The sequence below is a fragment of the Schistocerca serialis genome, chromosome 2 (genome assembly GCF_023864345.2).
Source record: "Schistocerca serialis cubense isolate TAMUIC-IGC-003099 chromosome 2, iqSchSeri2.2, whole genome shotgun sequence".
Lineage (NCBI taxonomy): Eukaryota > Metazoa > Arthropoda > Insecta > Orthoptera > Acrididae > Schistocerca > Schistocerca serialis.
In genome coordinates, this window is record NC_064639.1 from 210,880,645 (window position 1) to 210,893,223 (window position 12,579).

Here is a 12,579-nt window from a genome sequence, read left to right on the forward strand (position 1 = left end):
AAGTTAGATTTTTTTCTGTTGATTAGTATCATGTAATACCATATTCTCTGCAAAGGAGAGCTTCCACTTTTAAGTTGGACAGCTTTTATTTTGAAAAATCATTTTTTTTAACTTTCGAGGGTAATGTATGTCTTCACTGAAGTTGTTTTTTACTAATTTCTTTGTTACATTGTTTATTTTTACTGTTACAGTTATTTCTTATCACTTTCTATGTTGCAGTTATATCTTTTCACTTTCATTGTTGCAGATATTTCTTACACTTTGTTGTAGTTTTGTGGCTGTTTCTTTGTCATGGTTGTTCGTTGCAGGTTTCTTTATTGTAGTTGCTCAGTGCTACTTTGTTTACTGAAGAGGCTTCCAAGAAATCTGAGACCATCCAGTGAGTTCTCTGCTTTCATGACAAATTTGCCTGTTGACACAGCTGCAGTGTGTTTTGTGAAGAAGACTGTCTGAAATGTCTTCTGACTGGGGTCACAGGAGAGTGAAGTGTGCTGACTATTTGCATATCCATGAAGGAGTGATATATAAGACAAACAAAAAAACAGACTTTGTTCAGGTTGGGAACACGTGTTCTCATTTGAAGATTCTGTTTCAAAGTGAAGATGTTTCCAGTGACAACTTTTTGTGTTCTAAATGTTTTGACAGAATAACAACAATGATAGTATCTTAACAATGTGAAGCCTCCCATGGTGCAGATGATGCAGATTTTGCATCAATAGAGGAAGAATTAAATACCCTGAATCAGTCAACTACAGAAGTAGGTGTTAGTCCTGTTAAGAAAACAGGGTCAGTGAAGTCGAGTCATAAGCTCTATGCAACAACAAAGCACAGAGAAATTACTAAAGCTATGGATGAATACACTACAGTAAAACTGACCACACTCTTCAAAGTAGAAATTCCATCTTCAAGAGAAAATGAACCAAAGCACTCCTGCACCTCTTGCCAGGAATTTTTCACAAATATCAATTCAGTTGTTGAATATTGTGCATCCTACAGTGAAAAGGTGAAAGTTTTAACTATTATTCGAGAGACATTTTCAAAGAAAACAATTTTGAACCACATCCCATCAGTATCAAAGTACATGGTATACAAATCAAGAAATGTGAGGTCTGTAAAAGGAGTCTTTGGCAGACAAGATCCCTACTATGGTCATCCTGTAGAAGCAGCTCAAGTTCAAATAGTGCAGTCATTTTATCTGGAAGATAAATGGGACTGTTCTCACTGTAATGCCAAGAAAAAAGACACTATAATAGTTGAAGGTCAAAAAGTTGTGAAAGAAACTTTTGCAATTTATAAGAGCAGCTATACTTCACATATTGGAAGATCAAAATTGTATGCACTACGACCTAAGTGGGTAGTTCCACACCCAACTAGAGATGTCTCTTTAGAGGTGTACTGTGCGAATTTTGAACTTTGTGTGGTAACTTTGAAGAACTTACTGGAGCATGTGACATATGACACCTTGTTTGGGCGTCTGAAGTCATTAGTAGTCTGTGACGTAAAGCGAGAGACTTGTTTGTTTCAAGAATGTGATGACTGCCCTGGAAAGGGAGGACTGTTTTTACAGACACTTGGACACTGGAAGACGTAGCAGATAAGTCTGCAGAAATTACATATGTGACATGCGAGGAAAATAAACTAATTAAGAAAACTGTTGCCTTTGACAGTTTCATTGATCAACTTGGTAAATGGCCAGTGAAAGCAGTAACACACCAGCATCTGAAGAAATTGCAACAACACATTGCAGAAATGAAAGGGTGTGTACAGGCTGAAGAACTATGTTTAGTGCCTGGTTTCAATTTTTATGGGTGTGACATATTTTCAAAACAAGACCATAAGTGTTGCAGTTATAAGTGATGACACAGGACATGACTCAGTACATGCTTTGCTAGCAATGCGCAAAATTCTTCAACTGGAAACAAGGGCAGAGAAGATCATCATTATTTCTGATGGTGCTCCTAGTCAGTTTAAAAATTGTTACCCGCTGTTTGAATTGAGTAAGTCATTTGTGCCAACTGACGGGATATACAGTGCTACTGGTCACAAAAAGGGGCCTTGTGATGGTGTAGGAGGCCTGCTGAAGCACCATGCTACAAAACATAATCTTTCCAGACCAAATACAGCTGTGAGTCACGATTTTACGAGAGTTGTGAAATCTTACACATCCACATTCTCCATTCTTTTGTCCAAAGAGGAAATTGAAGAATTCCATGAGCAGAAAAAAGAAAAATGGTCCAAACAAACTACTCCTGTGAAAGGAACTCAGAACACACATTTTTGGACTCAAAGTGATGGGTGAACTCATACTGCACACACTTTACAGAGCAAGAAGAAGAAATTTCGTTCATTCGGCCAGCAGATTAGAAACAGCAGGATACTACTCAGATTCACAACCTGAGAAGCGATATGTTTGTGGCATGTGTGTATGACTGTGACTCGTGGGTTGCAGAGGTTATGGACACCAGTTATGAGTTAAACAAAATTGTAGTGAACTTTATGCTAACACATGGACCAGCTGCTGGATATAGGTTTTGAGCTGAAGGACAGCAACAATGCCATCAGTGCTCACTTCCTGTTCACAATGTTTTGAAGATTGTAAGTGGTCCAGTTCCTATTGATTCAACAGGAAGGCATCACCCTATATCATAGGAAGATACTGAAGCAATGGAACACATTTTTAATTGACTGACTAGCTAATTTCAGTACAAAACAGAGTGCACAGAAGTTGTATAAATCGAAACCTTGAAGTCTTTGGATCTTACGCATACATTTTGGAACCATTTAAAATGCTTGAAAAATGAGTGCCTTACTCATCTTTCAAAACTAAAATTATGTTAAATAAAGCTAGGTTTTGATTTTTATGAGCCTGTTATGTGATAATGTGGTAATAAAACAGGTTTTATGTATGGCACAAATTTCAATTGTTCATAAAACCTGTTCAACCTAAAAGTGGAAGCTCTCCTTTTCACGGAATGTAGAACTATATGGTACTAATCAACAGAAAAAAAAAAAAAAAAATCAAAATTTTATGGATTGGCATTTTTTTTAAAAAAAATGAATTTTTTCCATAAATTATAAAAAGAGTTCAGAACGCTATAGTAAAAGAACTTTGACAGGTAAATTCAAATGGAGGATTTCTTTGTAATCATTGAGCAATTATCTTTCCAATTAAAAAAAAAAAAACAAAAATTCACATCTGCAAAATGGTATGCACAGTGTCATATTTGGAAGGCTGTATCTCAGAGTAGAAATTTTTTTGAAGAAAATAAAAAAAAAATACGTGTTCCTTACTTAGTCCTTCATTGTAACATACGCTAAATTCAATAATGTCCGAGGCTATGAAGGTATTATTTGTTCCTAGTCTGCCTGAATTGATAAGGACTATGCTGGTGGTAGTCATGCCAATGTAGACGGTCAAACAGTATTTATAGTATAGTATAGTTTGTACATGACATGTCATTCCATAGATGGCTCTCCCTTTGATAGTTTGTTTTGCCAGTTACAGGGCTGTTATAGGTGGGGCAGGAAGGTGCTGTTGGGTAAGTCTTACAGAGGGGATGGTCACAGGAATAGTAGTCAAACGGTAGGAAAATAAGTGCAAGAAGTAGCATAGAGTTTCACCAGGATACTGCAAGGATTGGGGGGATGAAAAGCTATTCTAGATGTGATGGACAGAATGTCAAGACAGATTGGACCTCATTTCAGGGCCTGAGTTTCTCCTTTCAGAATACATATAATGCCTTGTCGACGTAGCTGATTAATATATTCAGAACCAGGATATTACAAGAGGTGTACTTCTAAGTTGTTTTTTGGAGGGATTAGCAGTACCAGGATTGGATGGGATGGCCCGAGAAATCTGCTTTTGAGCTAGGCTGGTTAGATAACTATTTACAATGAAGGCTGAAGTAAGAGTGGTGATGTATCACTGTAAAGAGTCTGCATTTGAACAGATATGTTTGCCTTGAATGCCAAAGCTGTAGGGGAAGGAATGCTTGACAAGAAAAGGATGGAACCTGTCAAAACGTAAGTACAGTTATTTGTATGTGATTCAATGTGAACAGCAGTGTGTAGCTGACCCTCGATGAAGATGAGGTCAACATCAAGGAAAGTGGTGCAAGGTTCAGAATAGGACCCCATGAAGGTTGATTGGAAGAATGTATTTAGAGATTCCAAAAAATTCAACATGTAAGCCTCATCATCAGACCATATGTCACAGATGTCACAACATGTCTAAACCAAATCAGAGGCTGAAGGCTTACAGATCCCAGGAAAAAAATGTGTGTATGGCACTGTTGGCAAGGTATCTCCTTCTGGGTAGTTCAACTGCCTGTTGCAAGTCTTTTTTATTTGATGCCACATTAGCTACTTGTATGTTGATGATGAAATGATGATGATGACACACATACCCAGTCCTGAGTCGAGAAAATCCCTGACCCAGCAGGGAACTGTATGTGGAGCACCATGATCGAGAGTCAGCAGTGCTAACCACAAGACCAAGAGCTGCTGACACATCCCACAAAAGACCCCTACAAGTGAACCACGAACAGGTTGTATAAGAAGGAACCATCCTGGTTTCCAAGGTCATACCCCTGGTCTGTTCACATGACTGCCCTTCAAAGGTAAAGTAGTATAAAGCTGATTAATGTGTGCAAGAAGGATGTCACCGGTTTGCAATCGGGTGAGTGCTGGTAGAGGTAATGTCCAGCAGCTGACCATGTACATGGGGAATGCTTATGTATAGGGAGAAGATGATGATGTTTGATTTGTGGGGCGCTCAACTGCTTGGTCATCAGCACCCATACAAAGTTCCAATTTTTACACAGTCCAATTTTTACACAGTCCAATCGAGCAACCATCATGAATTATTATGATGGTGGGGAAGAAATGATGATGCCAAAACAAACACCCAGTGCCCAGGCAGAGAAAATCCCTAACTCGGCCGGGAATCGAACCCGGTACCCCGTGATCCAGAGGCAGCAACGCTAGCCACTAGACCATAAGCTGTGGACTAGAGGGAGGTGGTATTGAGCAAGGAGTGTGGGGTGGGAGTTGGATGGGCACATACTTGAGACGATCTAGGAAATGGTTGGTGACTTTAATATTAGAGAGGAGCCTTTGCAGATGCTGATCGACCAAGGCAGAGGTACGTTTAATACGCACCTTGAAGATAGCAACTATGGGATGGCAGAGTGATTGGGTTTGTGGATCTTAGGAAGAAGGTAAAAGGTGGAAGTATGTGGTTTGGGTGTGTAAGAAGTTCTGTTGATTGAGATGTTATTCCTTGTGAGGGGCCTGAGGTTTTAAGGAGGGACTGTGGGTCAGACTGTACCACAACATTGCAATTTTGATTGCTGAGGCTATATGTAGCATGTCAGAAAGCTAGCGTAGACCCTCGCTTGCATACTCCTATCAGTCAAGTAACACAGTGGTAGATCCCTTTTCTGTTGTGAGGATAATGATGGAGGCAACTGTTTTTAGGGAACAAAACACCTGGAATTCTACAGCAGACAGCTTAGAGACCTGAAAAAGAATGGCGAAGCAATGCTGAATGTTTGGAATCCTTGGAAAGGTTGTAAGGAATGATTCTGAGATAGTGGCGGTGGATCAAGTTGGGAAAGTGGTCTGAACTGTTCAAGGCAGCATTCAACGTCAGTTTTGCTGTTGGAAATGTTTTGAGACTGGGTTGTAAAGTGGTACTTTGAGTTGACATTATGAGAGAGGATGGTAGGTTCTTAACCAAAGCAGCATGATTAAATGCAGATTTAAGTCTGAAAATGAGACCCTTGGATAACAGATAATTCAGGAGGGGAGAAAGCCTTAGGTGAGATGCTGAAAACACTGTACTGTTGTGGATGGTTCTTGGGACCCTGAGCTGCCATTCTTGGGGAGACAGTGCTGAAAAGGTGGGGGGGGGGGGGGGGGGGTGGCATGTTAAGAAGATTGTCAAAGCCCTTCAAGTTTGTTTTTCATTAAAAAATTATGTAATTTTGCCAGTCTTCACTTTGATGTGCATAAATAGTGTAGCCATAGTACTTACTTTCAATATCCTTTTAGAGTCCACAAGTTAAATACATATAAACCATCTGATCTATCACTCCTCTGTCATATTCAGTTCTAAGAGATGCTCCCTTTAATGGACCACAAATGGTACCTTTATCTTACATGATTGAGAGGCAAGCAATTTCGGTAATGCTATTGAAAATAATAAAAAGAATGGAGACATTAAGCTCAAATAGACATCAGTGCATGTCACACTACAGGAAGCTAGTAGTGGAAAGTTCAGGTTAATCATTATGGATGCACTGCATTCTAATCCAAACCATTCATGTGAAGCTGCATCTAAGACTTTCAAGCATGAATGATGTGCTGATGTAAAAATGCTCCACATTCTAGAACAGTAATGGCGAACACATGTCTACCTTCTACAGCATGGTTCTGCCAAATTGCAGTGTGCTGTATGATTTGGAAACTATTACTAAAAAAATTTCTTAGGTGTGAAAACTAGGTGATCATCTCATACAGTATGTGCATCTGAACAGTGATTAAAAATGAGAATAGTGTCTCAAGAGATAATTTTATTTAAAATCATATATTAATTTTTCTGTGCACTTCTCAACCATTTTAGGTGTCAAATGTAAGTGAAGTGTACTAAATTTGTTCAAAGGCTTGCAGAAAAGAAGAACACAACTGACAGAGACAAAAATGTAGAGCTGTGGCAGTTTCTTGAGGTATAAATAGATTAAATGGCAAACAGCAACAACAATTTTAAGATTTCATTTTGCTGGATAATGTAGAAACAATGCTGGTTTCCCCTTTATTCTTACAGCAGCTCAAAATCATTGAAATGTGTGAAAGTTATACATTTTCCACAACTATGAAAGTATTTATACTGTAAAAAAATTTGTTAGACAGCTAGAGGCAGAGAAAAAGATAGATAGATAGACACACACACACACACACACACACACACACACACACACACACACACACACAGAGAGAGAGAGAGAGAGAGAGAGAGAGAGAGAGAGAGAGAGAGAGAGGAGAGAGATAAGAGATAAAATAACAGATGATTATTGTAAGTAGTGGATAACATTTAACAATTTTAAGAATAATGATACAACCTGCCTGAGGCCATGGTACATACACAGCCAGAAAAGCAGCAATGCACACAGGAAACTAGCCTGTAGAACAGCATCCAGCATTCCTGGTAACCAGGAATTGACTAAGAATGTCATAGGAAAAATAGGATCTGAAAAAATAAAAATGAATACTTTCAGACATTTAAATATGAACTCTATGCTATTACAACAAAATAGTAAGCTATTTAGGATAATAACTGGACAGGAATTGATAACATAATAAAAAAATAAATAAAAAACCACAATGTTTGCAAAGTATCAAGACAATAAAAAAATTTTGTAAACTGCATTTGAGAATAATTTACTACACCAACAGGTTTCTACTGTTTTAGTAAATTTCTCTCCTTCCATTTGTGCCCCAGTTTACCTCTATATCTATAAATTTTCTTCCATCACCCATAGCCTCTCTTCCCACATCTTTATTTTGCAGGTGAAATGTTACCTGAAACTGTTTTTCCAATTTTCTGTCTATTACAGCAGATATTATATTTATAGTAAAAAGAAATTATCGGGTAATCAGTTAATAATTTTTATGTAGAACACGGACAAGTGTTTTAACAACTAAAATAATGGCAACAGGAAAAATAAACCTCTAGAGGAAATTGAAATGCACATAGTTTAAATTTCACAATTTAGTGTTTAAGTACCTAATTTAGTTTATAATTAACTTAACAACAGTAATTATTTTACATATACCGCTAGATACTGGCATTTGACAGAGTTATTCACTTACTTATGATATCCATTCTTATGGACATAAATATATCTTGCCTGCTTCCTGATGTCATCTACCTATTTTTCATATTGTCTGCTTGTGTCTGTGTATGTGCGGATGGATATGTGTGTGTGTGTGTGTGTGCGCGAGTGTATACCTGTCCTTTTTCCCCCTAAGGTAAGTCTTTCCGCTCCCGGGATTGGAATGACTCCTTACCCTCTCCCTTAAAACCCACATCCTTTCGTCTTTCCCTCTCCTTCCCTCTTTCCTGATGAGGCAACAGTTTGTTGCGAAAGCTTGAATTTTGTGTGTATGTTTGTGTGTCTATCGACCTGCCAGCACTTTCGTTCGGTAAGTCACATCATCTGTCTTTTTAGATATATTTTTCCCACGTGGAATGTTTCCCTCTATTATATTCATATAGTTATCAGCTAGACATGGCTGGCCATGTGAGCTGCCCATGGGCACTGTGGGCATGTGTATTGCTTTTATGCAACATCTCGTCACTTAAGGCTTTGTATATCAATTACTAGGTTGTAAAAGATATCCCCCCCCCCCCCCCCCCTACACAGTGTAACCCCACACAGCGAGCATAATTCGTTCCAGAATCTGAACATAGTGCAAAACACCTATTAAGCAAATCAATTTATCCTGTATAAATCAATGTAAAATGCAAAATGTGTTCTGTGCAGAAAGAGTACTAGAAGTTTTATCTTATTCATGCCATTTATTCAAGAAAATTATACATACAGTATTATGTACTTTATTATTGACAGCACATAACTAATGTTTCTGACAATGCTTCAACACTTGACAAAAACGCAAAACAGCATTATCACCAAATACATTTGTAGGAAGGATAGCCACTGCTGGGGTGATGTTTTTCTTTGTACAATGCAACTGATAGCCATGCTTTCAGCGTTTCTCTTGTTGCACAACAAGACTGCTGCTTTGCTATTATTGCTGCCTCCTCCTCCTCCTGTGAAGAACTCCTCTCCACAACTTCCTGCTGTGAAACACACTGCAACTCCATAAGTTCTTCAGTGGTCGTTTCTTGGCTGTGATCTCCCACAAGCTCATCGCCATCACTGTTATCGAACTCTAGTCTCATACTCTTGGCCAAAGACACTCGTTGACTACAGGCTCCACAGGTGCAGACTCAAATGACTCAGAGTCACATTCAACAATGCACTCCGACCAAAGCTTCTTCCAAGTTCTCTTGGTAACCCCTTCCCAAGCCTTTCTGATCATCTTGGTGCAGTCAATGGTGTTGAAGTGACATTTCCAAAACTCTCTGAGAGAGAGATTGATAGCTACAGTCACCTCAAAGCAATGCTCAAACAACACTTTAGTGTATACCTTCTTAAAGTTAGAAATAATCTGCTAGTCCATAGGCTTGAGTAATGGAGTGGTGTTGGAAGGCACAATTGGATCTTGATGAATTGAAATTCTTCAAGGAGGCGGTCTTGTAGGCCTGGAGAATGGTCAGGAGCATTGTTCGGAACGAACGAGATGTGGAGTGGCAGATTCATGTCAAGCAAACATTTTTTCACTGACTGATCATTGATCAAATTACAAAAAAAGATTGTGTGTCATCCAAGCCTTGTTGTTGGACTTCTACATCACATTTAACCGGCTCTTCTGGTCTTTGCACTTCTTGAAGGCTCATGGAGTTTCTGAATGGTAAACAAGCAGCAGTTTAGTTTTCAAAACGCCACTTGCATTGGCACAAAATAGCAGTGTGAGATGGTCTTTCATTGGCTTGTGCCCGGGCAATGCATTCTCCTCTGCTGTCATATACGGGTATGCTTTGGCATCTATTTCCAGAATAGACCTATCTCATCATGATTAAAAACCTGTTGCGGCAGATAACCCTCAAAATCTAAAAGCATCTTGAAGTTGCTGATAAAGTTCACTGCTGCCTTTGTGTTGAAGATGGCTGCCTCACGGTGCCTCACAATGCTGTGGATGCTGGATCTTCTCTTAAACTTTTCGAACCACCCACAGCTTCCCTTAAACACCTCTTTGGCCTCTGATGATCCTAGTGTATTCTTAATGAGGTTGGTGAAAATCATTCTCACCTTCTCACAAGTGATGTTCTGGTTAATAGTGTCACCTTGCAATTGCTTTTCATTTATCCATATAAGGGGCAACCTTTCAACATCATCCAGAATATGAAACCATTGTTTTGATACTCTTGTCACTCCCTTTGAAGCATGTATCTCCTTAATCTTGCCCTTGTTCTTGAGGACAGTGCAAATAGTTGATGAAGGTCGATTGTATGTGTGTGCTAAATCAGTAAAGCTCACACCATGTTTGCGTTTTTCGTTTTTTTTCCCCTAATGGTCATCATCTTATGACTTTATAATTGGGAACGTTTCTATGAAGGTTATTAAAATTTGAACATAAAAAAACTGTGAGAACACAAGTTTAGAAAAATGATTGATCAAAAGCTGCTCTAAGATGGTAGCAGAAAGGGTGCTAAACCCAGACTGCAGTATGTACTAAAGATATTGTCCATATGCTCTTGCTGGCAATGACAGGTGTTCATATTCTTGAATGTTTCCCCTACCATGCACAAACGGCTGGTAGTGTCACACTAAAACGTCATCACGCTTTACGAGGTGCGGCTAGAAAAAAAACCGGACTGATGCTGGAAAAAACATTTATTTACAATTATTTACAATTTCATGTTATCTCCTTCAATGTACTCTCCTTCTCGGTCTCTACACCGCTCCATACAAATTTTCCACTGTTCATAGCAATGCTGCAGATCATTTTCGGTAAGTCCATACATTACTTCCGTCGCTTTTTCTTTTACTGCTTCAACAGTCTCAAATCTAGTTCCTTTCAAAGCTGACTTGACTTTAGGGAAAAGAAAAAAGTCACAGGGGGCCAAATCAGGTGAGTAGGGTGGATGATCTAAGATGGGAATGTTGTGTTTTGCCAAAAACGTCTTCACTGACAACGCACTGTGAGCTGGGGCATTGTCTTGGTGAAGGATGCATGACTTTTTTCTCCACAAATCGTTCCGTTTTCTCCATACTCGCTCACGTAGGGTAGCCAGGATGCTAATGTAGTAATGCTGATTCACTGTTTGTCCCTCTGGTACCCAATCAATGTGCACAATCCCTTTGATGTCAAAAAAAACAATCATAATTGACTTGAATTTCGATTTTGACATTCGTGCTTTTTTTTGTCGTGGAGAACCAGGAGTTTTCCAATGCATCGATTGGCGTTTAGTTTCGGGATCGTAAGTAAAAAACCACGATTCATCGCAAGTAATAACATTTTGTAAGAAGGTGGGATCACTGTCAATGTTTTCCAGGATGTCAGAACAAATCATTCTTCGGCGTTCCTTCTGTTCAATTGTGAGACACTTTGGAACCATTTTTGAACACACTTTGTTCATGTTGAAACTTTCATGAAGAATCTGCCTAACACTTTCCTTGTCAACTCCTGTTAACTCAGACACTGCTCTGATTGTTAAACGGCGATCTTGTCGAACAAGTTTACACATTTTTTCAATGTTTGCATCAGTTTTTGCTGGCAATGGTCTGCCAGTGTGAGTGTCATCATCGGTGTCTTCGCTGCCATCTTTAAATCGTTTAAACCACTCAAACACTTGTGTTCGCGATAAACAATCATCGCCGTACACTTTTTGTAACATTACAAACGTTTCACTTGCAGATTTTCCTAGTTTGAAACAAAATTTGATGTTAACACGCTGTTCTTTCTGTACACTCAACTTTTTCCGACGCACAGACAAAACGTCAACTACTTAAAACAGACGCCACGGGCAGACTGAGTGCAGGAGGCAGATGAAACTCTAGCAGTAGGCGGAGCGAGTGACAGGCCACGCGACTTTCAGCCTTATTGCATTCGTTTTATTGTTTCACCAGTACTAGTCCGGTTTTTTTCTAGCCACACCTCGTATGTGAAACTTTGCTCATTAAGTGAGTAATTTTTTTAACATTTGTTTTGTTCATTATGCGAACTGTGTGTTCTGGGAGGCACTCGTTAAGTGAGGTTCCACTGTATTTCACAGTGAATGAAATTTTACTTTTGATTTTTTTTCCCTCTGCAACCAGCTCATAGTTCAATGTTCCACTTTCTTTTGAGCACGAATGTATTCTTGCAATACACTAGCAAACAACAGAAAATTAGTTGACTATCTGCACTCTGACAGAGTGACAGAGAAGGAAATAAAGGATAACCTTTTTACTGTGTAATGCCCTAATGAAATTCCAAATTGTTGTTCAGTTCAGGTGAGAAAGGGGCAAGAAAATGAAATACTGCTCGCATTAACAGCACAGATGTAAAGTAATACACAAAGAACACATCCTTTTTTAATTAAACCTCTACTAACTTAATACATGCCATATTAATGAGAGGTATTACGTTTGGAGCTGGCTTACTACTTAAGGAAAAGAAAGCAACATCTCCTTGTATCACTCTACTTTTGCCTTTAAATGTTTTATCACTTGCATCTCGATGTTTGAAATGTTATTGTTCATCAAGTGCATTGCTCCCATGTGTTAAACGCCAGTAGGACTACTCAGAAGATTTGATTTAGTTAATTTCAACAACTGTGGAAACTGTTCTCGGAGGAAGTTCTTGTAAAACATTTCAATATTTCCTGCAGTGTGTAACTTGTCCATGAGCACACGATTACACTGAAAATCAGTTAACTTCAACTGAATTCAGGAGTCACACTTTCAACGT

The 12,579-nt window shown here is 38.9% G+C and overlaps 1 protein-coding gene across 1 annotated transcript in view; it reads right to left on the reverse strand.

The window, feature by feature from the left end:
- The window catches only part of LOC126456948 (transmembrane protein 181), a 228,532-nt gene that overhangs the window by 33,146 nt on the left and 182,807 nt on the right, over positions 1–12,579 (reverse strand). Inside the window, exon 9 of the mRNA XM_050092884.1 lies at positions 7,122–7,249. Coding sequence (XP_049948841.1) covers positions 7,122–7,249 — 128 coding nt within the window. The remainder of the gene's footprint in view (positions 1–7,121; positions 7,250–12,579) is intronic.